Source organism: Podarcis cretensis (genome assembly GCF_951804945.1).
Source record: "Podarcis cretensis genome assembly, chromosome: 11".
Classification (NCBI taxonomy): domain Eukaryota; kingdom Metazoa; phylum Chordata; class Lepidosauria; order Squamata; family Lacertidae; genus Podarcis; species Podarcis cretensis.
In genome coordinates, this window is record NC_137180.1 from 58611820 (window position 1) to 58628505 (window position 16686).

The following is a 16686-nucleotide window of genomic DNA, read 5'->3' on the forward strand; positions in this document are numbered from 1 at the left end:
GAATGTCTAGGTGTGCTTTTTTATAACAAGAATACGGTACTGAAAATGTATGAACTGCAGCTAAAATATGATGTTCATTTTTAACATGTTCTAGTCCTTCCCCTGCCCACCCCCCTAATTATTCTTAAGAGGGTCTCTTCTCCAGTCTTCAGAGTGGCTGGAAGCGGGGAGGCAGAAAAAGGTATTCCTTTCTTTCCACTCTGCAGTTTTAATCTGAAATCTTAGGCGCAGCACTGCGCCTGGAGCTCAGAAACTGCTCACACTAAGGAAATTCCCTGTCGCAAAATGCACCTAGAACAATGGGAGCGTTGAACACTGCATCTCTGCTGCTCACTCTAGATCAGCTGTACTTCTGGTGTTCAGTAAGTGCTGAAAGAGCTATTGGGAGCTTCCCGCCATTCCCCTTTGCATGCAGGTAAGATATGGTTCTGAGCACCTTCTGCTTTCCTAGGCAGCGTCCTCTGCGCATGTGGGAGCCATGGGACAGCCATAAATTACAGCTCTGATGGTAAGAGTTTGCATAACAAAGATGGAAAAGTACCATGGCCAATGACAAGTGATTCAGTTAGCATTTCAAGGTGAGTTTACATAATTTGCAGTTTTCAAAACAACACACAAACCAAAATACAGACAGCCTTTGATCGTCACATCTCTCCAGATTTTGCAATGCAGCTCTCCAGCCAAGTAGTGTGTACAGAAAATGTAGATGCTTGGGAAAGTTTTCATCTAAATGTTTCAAAAATAATAATAGAAATATGCATTGTATTGGGAAAAACTGTTTTGCAAAAATGTGTGTATCGGACAAAATCGTGCATAATAATTGCATACATCAGGAGAAATCTGCACAAACACAGCGAGAAATTTTCATGAGGGCTTGAAAAAATATCCCAAACAGGTATAGAAATGCAGAGAACTGAGCATAAGGTTGGATCAATGAGAAATGGAGAGAAATCAGAAGTGAAAGATTATACCAGTGAAAGCAGAGAGCAGATTGTGCAAAATGGCCCCAGGTACAACGATCTGGGCAGACTCACATGTTACAGTCACTACATGGGGCCCTCACCAATGTTTCCCAAAGCAGACACATTATGCCGTATCCATCTTTAAACAGCCACGTGGACCTGTTTGGGCCTGTATTTCCAGACGCATGTATGTGCATGAGAAACATGCATGCGCACTGACGTTCCCTGCAGCAATCATCATAACATGCAGAGCCGCTTTGCTCTCCGGAGAGAAGGCAGTCAAAGGAAAGAACAGTCATCCCCGAATTACTGCCTAAAAATAAACTCACCTCAGAACCACAACACCAGCGATTCTCAAAATATTTTTCTAATGAGGAGCCACACCTTGGGAGAAGCGGAGATTGCCTTCTCCAATTGCCTTCTCTTCCCAGGTTGCAATGATCACAAAACACCCCTGAGGCAATTAGAGCAACAGAGGAGAGCGGTTCCTTAATGTGTTTGCTTTGCGTCTTGAAACACAACAGCGCGAAAGTGGCTGGCAACCAAGAGGATATCCCCTGAGAAGCTGGAGCCTGACTGCTTTGGGTCCAGTGGCGAGTCCCTGGAAACTTGTCATCTTTTATAATATATCCTCTGAGCGCCCTCAAATCCTGATTGGTTCCCAGCCTGGCCTCCTGATTCACTAGGAACCTTACAAGAACCTTACAAGAACTCCCTGGCTCAAGCAAAACCCCAAGCTGCAATCCTATACGTGCCTACCTAAGCGTAAGCTCCACTCAACTCAGCAGGACTTACTTCAGAGTAGGCATGCAATGACTATCTTCAATAACCTGCTGTTTGCATTTCCAAACACTCCTGCTTTATCCAGTTCTTAATTAACTGACATTTGGTTTCCCCACAGGCACCTTTTTTACCTTTAAGGTAAAAAAAAAAAAAAAAAGGTAATGGACCCCTGGATGGTTAAGTTCAGTCAAAGGCGACTATGGGGTTGCGGCGCTCATCTCACTTTCAGGCCGAGCCGGCGTTTGTCCACAGACAGTTTTCTGGGTCATGTGGCCAGCATGGCTAAACCACTACTGGCACACAGAGGACCGTGACGAGTGCCAGAGCGCACAGAAACACCATCTACCTTCCCGCCGGAGCGGTACCTATTTATCTACTTGCACTGGTGTGCTTTCAAACTGCAAGGTTGGCAGGAACTGGGATAGAGCAACAGGAGCTCACCCCGTTGCGGGGATTTGAACCGCCGACCTTCCGATCAGCAAGCCCAAGAGGCCCAGTGGTTTAAACCACAGCACCACCCGCGTCCCTCCTGTACCTTAAGCAGTTATGCAATAAGTAGAAATCGACCAGTTGAATATTTCCCCATCCTGTGAGGGGTGAGAATCAAATCGAAGATGTAATCCCACAATTAGGGATGCTTCACAAGTTTCCATATCCCCCAACAACAACAAGCATGGCTGCTCTGCCTCTGACAGCTGTGCTGCAAGGAACAATACCACGGATGAAACTCCATCTCAACATGGAAGGTGTCACAATAAGGAAATTCACTTGTTGAATTTCTCAACTCCTTTGCAGCAGTTGAAGGTTCAAGAGCCTCCACAGATTTGGGAAAAGAGAGGCATTAACCCTAGAATGATTTCGTTGTGTATCCTAGACCTCACCCTTGTGGAAGCACACCAAACCAGACTCCAGATGGTTTGACAGGTGCACCTTCCACGCTCTGTTTCAGTGCTCTAGAGCTAATCCAGTGGCCTTCCACAATAAGGTGCACGGCAGAAACTTCACCCTGACGTCGCATCCAAAGTGGTGTTGCTCACTTGAGTGGCAATCCTCTTCCAAATATCTCACCCCAGGCCCTTCTGTACAACTAGATTAGAGCCACTGAAGGGATGCATATTATCCCTCCGCTCCTCAAATTTCAGCACGCCGACAGACATGTTAATTGCAAAACACCTTCTGAAAGTCGGCTGTCATTCCAAGGGTCTGCAAGATTGCTAAGAAATGTACTTTCTTCCCAAAGATTCCTCTTCTACAGAACAAAACATCCCCCCACGTCCATAATGCACCATGGAATGAGTCCTTGCTCCTGAGTCCTCTCAGGAAGTACTCGAAACAGAAATCCCACCATCTGTGGCTTGCCAAAAATGAACATTTTCAGAAAGAAAGAAAGAAAGAAAGAAAGAAAGAAGAAAGAAAGAAAGAACCACTTCTGCTGTCCCTCATTTCAAAGCCTTCCACCTCTGTCTTTAAATCCCTAACAGTTGAAATGATATTGGGGTAGGGTGGGCAGTGGCGTAGCATGGGTTGTCAGCACCCGGGGCAAGGCAAGTAATTTGCGCCCCCTAACCCGTGGATTTGTGCCCCCTAACCATAACCCCCAGATGTTGCACCCATTGCGGCCGGCCCCCCCTGCACCCCCCACGCTATGCCACTGAGGGTGGGCTTTCCCTGGAAAATCTACTTGGAAGTTTTTGCCTTGAAGAGAGCACCCCATCCATGGACAACTGGATTTTTTCTTTAAAAGAAAAAAAAAAAAGCAAACATCACACAATCCACCTAATGCAGACCTTGCTAATGGAACAACCACATGACCCTCTGCTTCTGGAAAACCTTCTCCCTGTATCTATCCCTTCCTTGTCAACACAGCCTGTTAGAACTTGCTCTGATGCAAAGAAGCCATTAAGAGAGACACACACACCAACAGAGACTGCAGTTGCACGCCAGAGCCTTTAAACCACACGAGCTCTTCCGGTCTTAAAGGCACGGCCTTTGTGTGCATAACACTAACAGGGCCATTATATTGCCCTTCAAATAGCTCTTTAAAACACCCTTCAGCTGAACCCCCGACAATGGCAAGGCAGCTGGTGTGCAGAGGGCCAGGGAGCCGCTTATGCTAATAGCATTCTCCCTGTTGTCTTGTTACGCCCACCCATCCCCCTTTCTCCACCTCCATCTGTTTATCCCGTCCACCTGTTGTCACATATTTAGTTTGCAAAAAAACCCCACCCTTTTGGAGCACAGATTGCCTCGTTCGCTCCCGAACCAAACAAGGCTAACTTCATGTGACAAAGGAGATCCCCCTAAAGTTAGCAAGAGAGAGAAGGGCAAAATGTTGCATTCAGGACACCGGCAGATGCAAAAATAAATTAAAAAATGAGGATCATGGAGAGAGAAGAAGGAATGGGTTCTCTTACCTTCTTCTTGGAGTGTGACCGGTCCTCCTCTTTAGCTAATTTGCTATTTTTCCCAGCTCTCGAAAGCTTTTGCTCCCCTGACTGCTTAATGGTGATTTTGATCTCGGGAGGGCATATATAGTTCTCCAAGTTCTTGGGGGGCTTCTTGGCTCTCTTGGTCGTCTGGATTTTCAGCTTAAGACTCCCCTCTGTAAAGTTCGCCTCCTTGATGGAAAACTCCTGCTCCTCCAAGCCGTCTCCGGCCACCCATTTCTCGCTGTCTGTGTTGGAAGCGGAATCCATGTCTCTCCCGGAACAGAGCTCATCTTCCTCCTCGGGCTCCATCCGGTCACTGCTCACAGGGATCCCTTTGGCAGAGCTGGGCTGAGGCAGCATGGCCTCCGTCCCAACGCCACCAGGGGCACCACCAGGGGCCTTGGCAGAAGCAATGGCCGAGCCCAGGAAATCCGACTCTCCTCCCCTTTGCCGGGAAGTGCCCGAATTCTCCCTTGGCTCCATGGCGACCCCCCGGTCCATGGGGTTTTTACACAGGGGGGAAGGGGAAGGTGAGAAGAGTTGGGGAGCCCCAAGAAGGGAATGGTAGCTTCTCAGTTAAGGTCTCTTAGAGTCCCAATAGTCCAACCACTGTGACGAGCTCAGAAGCATTCAGATCTGCAACTGGGGAGAAAACAGAAAGAAAAAGGCTGTGAGAACTTCAACAGCTACTGATAATGAGGTTTATGTCAACTTGGGCTTGTTCATTCATTCATTTACATCCTGCAAGCTTACATGAATATGTGCAAGCAGACATTCCAAACACACACCTAGAATTCAAAATGGCACAGTCCAAGAAACTTGATTCACTTGTTTCTGCCAAATATATAAACTTGTTCTTTGGGCGAATGGAGACTTACTAAATACAGTGGATGCTCGGGTTGCGAACGTAATCCAGGCAGGAGGCACATTCGCAACCCGCGACCCACGCATCTGCACACACGCGGGTTGCGATTCGGTGCTTCTGCACATGAGCAAAGTGTGATTTAGCAATTCTGTGCATGCGCAAGCGCCAAAACCCGGAAGTAACGTGTTCCAGTACTTCCTGGTTCGGCGCGGTGCACAACCCAAAATCACACAACCCGAAGTATCTGTAAACAGAGGTATGACTGTAGTCACTTACCATGGTAAGCTTAGTTGCACATAGCAAGGTCTAAGACAGACAATTTCTAGCTATGGAGTTGACTTAAGGGGAAGGGAACTCCACTGCCCTCAGACAACTGTGATGGTCTTGGGGAAGGTGGCAAATCTCTACAACATTTGCATAGTGATGTCACCTTGTCTAGCATTTGGCCCGAGTCCTGAACAAGGCCTCACCTGGGATGAGGTCAGCGCTTGCATCATAACACTTCCAGTGTGTACAGCCCTACTTAACTCTTTCAATTGCACAGAGGCAGAGGGTTCAAAACCAAAAGTTGAATGTCATAGTACAACCTGGGTCTTCAAATGTTAAAGAACTAGCAGCCCGGACTAAGTGCTGAAACAAAGATAGACACACTCAGCAGGGTTTTTCATGAACACAAACATCATCTTCTCCCCATGCTGTATATTAAGAGGCTTGTGATTTGCAAATTTTCACTACCCTCCACAACCTAACTCCTTGCACAAGGCATTCTCAGCCCTGAGATTTCAAGTCAAGACGCCTCTACTACACCTAACAAGTTGCTACTGAAAGGATCCAGCAGAACGCCCAAACCAAGTTAGGTGTGAGTGCATTGTGAACATGAGTTAGTTGACCCCTGCATTGCACGGGGTTCAACTAGATGCATTGCAGGGGGTTGAACCAACTCTATTATTCTATGACTCAATCCCAGGTAAACGCTAAATGAACCTGAGTGGCGTAGGGGACCAACAAAAGCATCTCACCAGAAGATCTCAGCGATCAAGGTGGAGCATAAGAAATCAATTGGTCCTTAAGGTAATTTAAATGTGGATAATACATGTTTAATTACCATCAGTGGTAAACAATGTTACAATGACTCTTGGTTAAACAATAAAAAAATTGTCTTGCACTGATATTTTTATAAGGTGTGTCCACTAGCTCCTGTCTCTCTCACCTGGCTCTGGCACATACACCTGAGCTATCAATGAAAACTTAATCCACCTGCCTGAATAATAGTGTCTGTCTAGGGAGCTTCAAAGAGGCTGTTTCACCACCTCTAATCCCCATCTTTCCTCAACTTGGGCTGTGCCAGAGCTGTGGGCAGAAGGAATTAAGACCTTAGGACACAATGAGGTAATAAAAAGGGAGCAGCCACAGAGCTAAATCAAGAGGGGGAAAGGAAGTGAGCGTTTGCTTGATGGGTAGCTGGTGATGTTCCTTCCTCAAAATGAAGGAACTGTTAAGTTTTTGAGACAGAAGGTCTGTTGAGGTCAAAGGGGGAACAGCAGAGAAAATCCAAGGGGGGAGAGAGAGAGAGAAAGAGAGAAAGAGAGAGAGAGAGAGATTAGGTCCATCTAGTTTAGTACAGTGGTACCTCAGGTTACATACGCTTCAGGTTACATACGCTTCAGGTTACAGACTCCGCTAACCCAGAAATAGTACTTCAGGTTAAGAACTTTGCTTCAGGATAAGAACAGAAATTGGGCTCCAGCGGCACGGCAGCAGCAGGAGGCCCCATTAGCTGAAGTGGTGCTTCAGGTTAAGAACAGTTTCAGGTTAAGAACGGACCTCCGGAACGAATTAAGTACTTAACCCCAGGTACCACTGTACTGTCTAAGGAGCTCTCCAGAGTTTCAGATGCTGGGCACTGAACCTGAGACTTTCAGAGATTTCTGGAGCAAACTGGAGAGCCAATCAGAGCTTGAGGGAGGCAGCAGACCTAATCTTTGCTTGAAATATTCTGTGATCTGGGTTGCAAATGAAGCTGTGCTACTTGATCTTCAAGTCCCTTTCAACTCGTTCTCTCCCCTCACTGATCATGTTTATGAACATCTCGCATCTCTCTCCATAGTAGTCTCCCGCCACTCTCAAATGCTTGCATCTTTCCTCACAGGAGAGATGCTCCATCACCTTTCTTCATTCTAGTTGCCCTGCCTGCATATTCTCCTACTCAATATATATCGCCTTTTTATCAATTACTATCAGAAGGACTGGCTCATATAAAGCCTTCAAAGGGAAAATTAAGTGACAAGAAAGACTACAGTAGTACCTCTGGTTGCGAACGGTATCTGTTCCGGAGGCCCGTTCGCAACATGAAAAGAGCACAACCCACAGTGGCGTGTCTGCGCGGGTTGCGATTTGCCACTTCTGTGCATGTGCATGGCCTCATTTTGAGCTTCTGCGCATGCGCGAATGGTGAAACCCAGAGGTAACCCTTTCCGGGTCGCCACAGGACGTAACCTGAAAGAACGTAACATGAAGCGGATGTAACATGAGGTATGACTGTATCTCAATCAAAATTCTAAGTCTTCTTTCGATCCATCAATCTACCGCCACCCTTTGCTAAGGCATCCAAAACGCTGAAGGAGGGTTCAAAAATCTCAATGACTTGAACCATAGAACTGTCACATGGGTGCTGCTTAGAAATTGGAAGTGCCATTCTCCAACTCAAAGTAGCACACCCAGAACTCTCGAGGCACGTGAAAAGAAGACGCATGTGTCATTTCTGTCTTCCCAAAGCCGAGGTGTTAGGTAGTAGATTATGGAATCATATTTGACTCTGCAATTAGATTTGAGATGCCATAATTAGATCAGATAGTTACCTTTCCATGTAAGTAGCTAACAGAGTAACAGGAGAAGGGATGGGAAGGCCAACTGTGATTAAACAACTGATGCCGCCATAAATCACAAAGCCCATAAAGGAAACACAGCCTAAGGTGCCAGCATGCCAGAAAAAACATCGAGACAGAATGCGCTGATGTTCGAGTGCAACGCCATAGACGATAAAGCACCACCACTGCCTGTTTGTACAAAGAAGCATTCAGCCTGTCACTTTGGGCCCTAAGGGCCTCTGCTATCTATGTTGTCCCGAATGCCAAGAGCACGTGAAAAAGGAGGGGCATCACCTCCTGGCGAACAGAAGGGGAAGAAATGGAGGCAGTGAGAGATTTTACTTTCTTGGGCTCCATGATCACTGCAGATGGTGACAGCAGTCACAAAATTAAAAGACGCCTGCTTCTTGGGAGAAAAGCAATGACAAACCTAGACAGCATTTTAAAAAGCAGAGACATCACCTTGCCGACAAAGGTCCGTATAGTTAAAGCTATGATTTTCCCAGTGGTGATGTACGGAAGTGAGAGCTGGACCATAAAGAAGGCTGATCGCCGAAGAATTGATGCTTTTGAATTATGGTGCTGGAGGAGACACTTGAGAGTCCCATGGACTGCAACAAGATCAGACTTTTCCATTCTGAAGGAAATCAGCCCTGAGTGCTCACTGGAAGGACAGATCCTGAAGCTGAGGCTCCAATATTTTGGCCACTTCATGAGAAGAAAAGACTCCCTGGAAAAGAACCTGATGTTTGGAAAGATGGAGGGTACAAGGAGAAGGGGACGACAGAGGACGAGGTGGCTGGACAGTGTTCTCAAAGCTACCAGCATGAGTTTGACCAAACTGTGGGAGGCAGTGGAAGACAGGAGTGCCTGGCATGCTCTGGTCCATGGGGTCATGAAGAGTCGGACATGACTAAACAACAGCAACACAAGTGCTGAACTCTAAACAAGTAAACAGCACATTAAGCTGGCTTATGGGAAATGCTAAGTCAAAGGTCAGATTCAATGGCGCTCACTAGTCCAGTCTGTGCAGTTCCTGAACACAGTGTGCCCTATTTGGAAAAAGCTACCTGGAGAGCAAATGGCTCCAGATTATGCGAGACCAGAAAATCCAAGACAGAGGCATTTAAAAAGAAACCAAAAAACAGATTCAGGGACATTGTCTGTCTGAAGAGACAAGGCGTTGTGACCTTCTAAAACTAAGCAGTATTGGCTGAAGTCAGGGGCTGGACCCAGTATTAGAAACTCAGATAGATCAGCTAGGCACCAAATTGCTGCTTAAACCAGGGTTACAGTCGCCAAAAAGGAACACCTGGTTGGTTGCCAGTTTGAGGTCAGATGGTTTGGAAGTTGTATTTTTCAATACGACTTTTTGCTTCCTGAAATTCATTCAGATTATGCACATAAAATGTAACAGATAGAATTCTACAGAATGAGTTGAGAACACGGGAGATCCAAGGATCCCCAGGCATGCGACTCCAGTTGGTGGAGATGTCAGGTGCCAAGGCATCTTCACTTGGTCACAGGTTTAAGGGTCAGGTTTAAGGTGCTGGTTTTGACCTTTAAAGCCCTATGCGGCCTAGGTCCACATACCTACGGGACCGCCTCTCCTGGTATGCCCCGCGGAGGACCTTAAGGTCCACAAACAACAACACTTTGGAGGTCCCAAGCCTCAAGGAGGTTAGATTGGTTTCAACTAGGGCCAGGGCCTTTTCAGCACTGGCCCCGACATGGTAGAACGCTCTGTCACAAGAGACTAGGGCCCTGCGGGACTTGACATCTTTCCGCAGGCCTGCAAGATGGAGCTGTTCTGCCTGGCCTTTGGTTTGGACTCGGGTCTGACCCTTAGGTTTCCCTCCCCTTATGGTCTTGATTTATCAGCTACTTTAAAATGAGGCTGCATTTTAAATTGCATTTTAACCTGTATTTTAAATTGGGATTTCCCCCCCCCCCTCTCTTTTTCCCCTATTATGTTTTTACTGTGATTTTATTGGTGTTAGCCACCCTGAGCCCGGCTCTGGCCAGGGAAGGCGGGGTATATTATTATTATTATTATTATTATTATTATTATTATTATTATTATTATTAAATGGTCGATAGCCAGGTGCAAAATGTGCCTGGTGTCTGGCAAATTCTGAACACTAACTCGACCCACACCTCAGCAACCTAAGCCACACCTCCTCAAGGTCCATTATTTTAGAAGCATGGGATAAGAATGAAATGAATGAATGAATGAATGAATGAATGAATGAATGAATAGTAGTTTGGAGAAAAGGATGACAATTGGCATATTCAACCCATAATACTTTTCTATTCAGTACAGCTCCATGCCACTCAGCGGCAACCTTGACAGTGGCAAGAGGCTTGGGTTTCTTTGCCCTCACAGCAACCTAGTGAGGCAGACCACTAACCATTTCCGTTTCACACCTGGGGAGCTAAAGCTGAATGTGAGCGGCTGGCCAGCACAGCTGTGAGGAAGAGGTTGGAAGAGTCCACTTCTGTTTTAGATGACCGCCATTTACAGCTTTGAGTCCAAGCTCTTGTTTACTAAAGCAAGCCAACTGCTTGCTGCTTGAAACTGGCTTGTTTTAGTGAACCACAGTTAAGACTAACCACAGTTTACCTGTGCCCAGGTGTCATAGCAAGCGGGATGAGTCTGTAACAAAAACTGAACCTCCCTGCAGCAAAAGAAGACAGGGAGCGCACAAACCAGAGGCTCATCTGTGTAATCATTCACCATAGTTTAGTGTTGCAGCAGGAGAATTTGTAAATTGGCTGGGACCAGAGCCATTCAAAATACAGTGCCTCTGTAGGATGCTTTACACAATGTAATGCCAAATGATGTACATTATACACCTACACTGTATACCAAGTTAAGCAATATAGGTTATGCAGCCACTCCTCGAGCTGTAATACAAATCCTTTTAAAATTAGTGGTCACTGTGGAAACATATTGAGGGCAGCAGAATGATTTTTTTTTTCTTTTTGGAAGGCAGGGAGATGTATTTCAGACCACATATGATTATTTTGCAGGAACATCTTCACCTCTACCAATGGAATTTTAGATCAGAAGCTTGTCCTCCTTTTGGTGAAGAATTTAATTCAATTTTTAAACCTGATTATGGCTCAACATGGCCTGGGTGGTGTTTGTGTGAGTTGTAATTAAGTCTGAATAGTTATGTGAGTCCCCCTTACACACCCATGTCAACACAAGCAAGGGAATTCTCTTAATTTAAGGAAATTGCTTGGGCAAAATAAAGTTTAAGTACCACCAGTATTAGTAACAGCCATAGGTGTCAAAGTACTAGCAGCAGAAGTCAATATTGAAAGCAGATAGTATTTTACTGCAAGACCCGTAACAGTTTTCCAGAACACTAAGTTCAGTGATGAAAATTTGCAAATTCCTCTGCCTAACTTTCATAACACAACAAAGCTATCGTTTTTCAGGGAGACTAAACCTGGTCTTTGTAACTTCCTCTGCCAGTAACTTTTTCTCAACTTACTTTGCATGAGCCACAGTCATCTTTCCATACTGAATACCATCATTTGCATCCGACAACTGAACTTCGCAGTTCACAGGGCTCCTTTGCTCCAAGAGGCCATATGTGGGAAACGTGGGCACTTAAATACCATGTCATATTATTTTCTATGGCCTGCAGTATTATACATTGAGATTGCCAAGGCAAGTGTTCAAAATTTGCCAGGCATTGTTCAAAATTCGCCAGGAGTGTTTTGCAACTGGTGCAGGTCCAACTGCGACCATGTGGAGATCTCTGGGTGCTAGATTCAGGTAGGTAGCCATGTTGGTCTGACGCAGTCAAAATAAAAATATATAAAATGAAAATAAAAATATTGGTATCTGAAGAAGTCTGCATGCACACGAAAGCTTATACCTATACAAACTTAGTTGGTCTATAAAGCGCTACTGGACAATTTTTTATATTTTTATTTTGACTGCGTCAAACCAACACGGCTACCTACCTAAATCTAGAATCATGGAAGGCACCACATTGAGCTGCATGAAATGGAAGTCCATCAGGGATCTAAAGAAGTATGCATGCACACAAAAGCTTATACCAGAAGAAACTTAGTTGGTCTATAAGGTCTTCTGAATGCTAGGTTGGTGACTGATCGCCCCATCTGGCTGACTCCTCCAGCTTTCTTAAGCAGGTAAAAGCAGAAGATCTTATTTATTGCATTTATATCCCCCCCCCTTTTTTTCAAATGAGTTCACAGTTCATTCCCCTCCTCAGTTAATTCATACAACTACCCTGTGAGGTAGCTTAAGGTAAAGGTAAAGGGACCATCAGGTCCAGTCGTGGCCAACTCTGGGGTTGCGGCGCTCATCTCGCTTTATTGGCCGAGGGAGCCGGCATACAGCTTCCGGGTCATGTGGCCAGCATGACTAAGACGCTTCTGGCGAACCAAAGCAGCACACGGAAACGCCATTTACCTTCCCACCGGAGCGGTACCTATTTATCTACTTGCACTTTGACGTGCTTTTGAACTGCTAAGTTGGCAGGAGCAGGGACCGAGAAACGGGAGCTCACCCCGTTGCGGGGATTCGAACTGCCAACCTTCTGATCGGCAAGTCCTAGGCTCTGTGGTTTAACCCACAGCACCACCCACGTCCCTGTGAGGTAGCTTAAGAGGCTGCAAATGACTCTAAGGCTCACCTAATGAGCTTCATGACTAAGTGGAGATTTGAACCCTGATCTCTCAGGTTCTAGTCTGACACTCTAACCACTACACCACACTGGCTTCCTAGAGTATTTCTGCTGTGAGGCAGCTATATAAATTGAGTAGGTAAAATAAATATGGGGAAAGCAAAATGTCACTTAGAGGAGTGAAATATTTTCCTTGAAGCTTGAACTTGTTTTATTCTGGGTTGTTTTAATGTGTTGTAAACCACTTTGAGATTTGTTCTTTAAAATACAAAGCTGTGTAGAAATGAAATGACTACAGTAATACCTCATGTTACATCCGCTTCATGTTACATTCTTTCAGGTTACGTCCTGCGGCGACCCGGAAGTACTGGAAAGGGTTACTTCTAGGTTTTGCCGCTCGTGCATGCGCAGATGCACAAAATGACATCACACGCATGCGCAAAAGCGGTGAATCGCAACCCGCGCATGCACAGACACGCTACTGTGGGTTGCGCTCTTTTCATGTTGCAAACGGGCCTCCGAAATGGATCCCGTTCATAACCAGAGGTACCGCTGTAATGATAATAATAAATTTCATTGAGGGGGAAATGGCACCTTGTTGTGGTGACCACAACCTAGGTTTAAGGTGCCATTTATGTCTGAGTTTCGAACACAGACCCAGGCTAACCCAAGGCAGACTGGTGTCAACAGGGAGTTTGCAATGGCAGGGCATTTTTTAAACAGATGAAGCCACCATTAACAGAGAGACAACTGTGCATCCAGGCATACAGACATTAATCAGCCATCGTATCTTCATGGGGACCATGGTTCTAACCACAATAGATGCTCACACCTTCAGAGGGAGGGATGTGGAGGTGAAGGTTGTCTCATTTTAGACAGAGGCATCTCTTGAGCCAAGTAGAGAGTCCAAAATCAAAGAGCAATTATGCATCCCTAAGCACAAGGTCAAAGTTTAGCTGGCCCGAAGGGAGAAAGAAAACCAAGAAGAAGATTACATACAAGCAATTGATCCTACCAAGAGAGCAGAAAATATGCCCAAAGTGAGATTAGCGAAGAATGTGTAACATAAGCAAGCCTCTCTGATGAGTGGCCCTACAGAGAAGAGCTGTACATAATATATTGCAGTGTGCAGCTCATAAGTTATGAGCCATGAAACGTAATAATTGCTTCCAGATGAACCTCTCCTACTCGCACCAGAAGTGAGGCAGGCAGCATCAAAAAGCGGGGACTTTTCAGTGGTAGCGCCTTGCCTTTGGAATGCCTTCCTTCTAGCGTTAGAAGCTCAGGTAAATAAGCTAGGCACCAAATGGGTCCTTAATCAGGGTTATGGTCACCCCAAAGGGAATGTCTGGTTGCTATTTTGAAGCCAAGCGGCTCTAAAATCGTACGACTTTTTGCTTCCTCAAATTCGTTCGGCTTGTGCAGATAAAATATCACGGACAGAATTCTGCAGGATGTGTTGTTAGTGTATGGAAACAGGCAAGATCCAAGGATCCCCAGGCATGCAGCTCCAGAGAGTGGAGATGTCAGGCGCCCTGGCATTTTCACTTAGTCGCAAGTGGCCAATATCCAGGTGCAAAATGCACCTGGCGAATTTCGGACACTGCTTCCCTCTGTCCATCTGGGCAAGTCCCCCTGCTTCATTGATTTTCAAATAGAGATCCTGCTTTTCTCTCTCTCAAACTTCCAACAAAGTTTTATGCCATTTTGAAACAGCGTTCAAAGTCTGGTGCTATTTCCGTTTTCGTTATTGACATCTTTATTTGGCTTTAGTTTTTATTTTTTAATTTTTTAAAAAAGCCTGTTAGCCAACTTTGGAATCTACCAGATTAGAAGGCAAGTTATAAATACTGTAAAATAAATACTGCATATAATTCTACAGAGAACATTTATAAGTACTGAATAGTATTCAATGTGGCATTAAGGAGAACGTTCCGTCAGTGCAAAGATTTATCATCCTTCAGCAAGCTTCTTCTGTTGTAACTTTTCAACACCTGCTGAAAAAATTTCTATTCCATCAGGGTTATGTGTGCAATTAAGACCACGTCTTTCCACGCTAATTATCTGATTTTAACCTTTTTACATGGTGTTTACTGTTTGGCTGCATGTACGGTTGTTATGTACAGGAACGCCAGCCAGATGGGTAGGATATACCGTATTTTTTGCCCTATAGGACGCACGGTCCCATAAGGCGCACCTAGGTTTTTTTTTGGGGGGGGGAATAAAGGAAACAAATTTTATTTCCCCCCCCCAGGCACGGGGCTGGAGCAGGGGAAGCCCGAGCTTCCCCCAACCCCAGCCCCCAGAACAGGAAACTCTCCGCAAGCCGCGGGAGCTCAGTGCAGGGCTCCCGCCCTTGCGGAGAACTGTGCAAAGCCTGGAGAGTGAGAGGGGTCGGTGCGCACTGACCCCTCTCGCTCTCCAGGCTTCAGTGAAAGCCTGCATTCGCCCCATAGGACGCACACACATTTCCCCTTCATTTTTGGAGGGGAAAAATGCGTCCTATGGGGCGAAAAATACGGTAAATAATAAAATTACTATTCTTTTTTTTCTTGCTTTGAACAGCTGGGATATTTTATTTATGAATTAGAGGTATATGAATTTCTTTATAACTGAATAATAAATGGTCCTCATCTCTCCTCCCCCTGTGTGCTCCCTAAATATAACCTAAGGGTTCTTCCAGTGCAGATTTTGGGGTGACATGGAACACATATTCAGGGGGAGGAAGTGAGGAATCACATTGCCCTAGCAAACCATATTTTCAAAGCTCATTCAACACACATTTAAAACACATGGTTCCCCCCCCCCCCCGGAAAAAAAAGAATCCTAGGAACTGTAGTTTGTTAGGGGCGCTGGGAAGTATAGTTCTGTGAGAAGGAAACAACACTTCCCAATATTCTTTGGAGGATGTCATGTGCTTGAAAGATGTACAGTGGTACCTCGGGTTACAGACGCTTCAGGTTACAGACTCTGCTAACCCAGAAATAGTACCTCAGGTTAAGAACTTTGCTTCAGGATGAGAACAGAAATTGCGTGGCAGCGGCGCGGTGGCAGCAGAAGGCTCCATTAGCTAAAGTGGTACCTCAGGTTAAGAACAGTTTCAGGTTAAGAACGGACCTCCAGAATGAATTAAGTTGTTAACCAGAGCTACCACTGTATTTCAATGTGCTTTAAATGTACAACATGTACAGGCAACTCCCCATTTACGCAGGGGTTATCTTCCTGGGCAGCAGGCTTTTATCGCATATATCTGAAACACCCTTGGAAAAGCTTACAAACACCTTCTAAACCCCTGGAAACCCTTGAGAAACCAGCACGCCAAAACCTTGAGAAACTAAGCTCCGCCAAATCGCTCCCTCCAAACCTCCTTGCTCCAAACTCCAACTCTCCACAGGCCTCAATGGTCAGAGCAAGGGCTCCTGGAATTGCACTTGCAAAGGCTTGTGGGATTGCTAAGCACTGTTTTCATGCCCTTTCCCCCTTTCTGGGCTCTTTTAGGACTGTTTTGGCCATTTTTAAAGTCGCTTCCAGGTTCGGCACAGCCGCACATCAACTGGACGTGTGTAAATTGGTTGTAAAATGTAAAATGAAGGCAGTGAGAGATTTTACTTTCTTGGGCTCCATGATCACTGCAGATGGTGACAGCAGTCACAAAAATAAAAGATGCCTGCTTCTTGGGAGAAAAGCAATGACAAACCTAGACAGCATTTTAAAAAGCAGAGACATCACCTTGCCGACAAAGGTCCGTATAGTTAAAGCTATGGTTTTCCCAGTGGTGATGTATGGAAGTGAGAGCTGGACCATAAAGAAGGCTGATCGCCGAAGAATGGATGCTTTTGAATTATGGTGCTGGAGGAGACTCTTGAGAGTCCCATGGACTGCAAGAAGATCAAACCTCTCCATTCTGAAGGAAATCAGCCCTGAGTGCTCACTGGAAGGACAGATTGTGAAGCTGAGGCTCCAATACTTTGGCCACCTCATGAGAAGAGAAGACTCCCTGAAAGAGAGGCTGATGTTGAGAAAGATGGAGAGCCCAAGGAGAAGGGGATGACAGAGGACGAGATGGTTGGACAGTGTTCTCGAAGCAATGAACATGAGTTTGGCCGAACTGTG

At 45.6% G+C, this 16686-nt stretch overlaps 1 protein-coding gene across 2 annotated transcripts in view; it reads right to left on the minus strand.

Annotated features, from left to right (window-relative positions):
- The window catches only part of SETBP1 (SET binding protein 1), a 277042-nt gene that overhangs the window by 249865 nt on the left and 10491 nt on the right, over positions 1-16686 (minus strand). For both annotated transcript variants that reach the window (XR_013843348.1, XM_079994676.1), the window contains exon 2: positions 4160-4816. Coding sequence is in view for 1 of the 2 variants with exons in the window: in XM_079994676.1 (XP_079850802.1) it covers positions 4160-4675 (516 nt within the window). In the remaining variant the exon portion in view is untranslated. The remainder of the gene's footprint in view (positions 1-4159; positions 4817-16686) is intronic.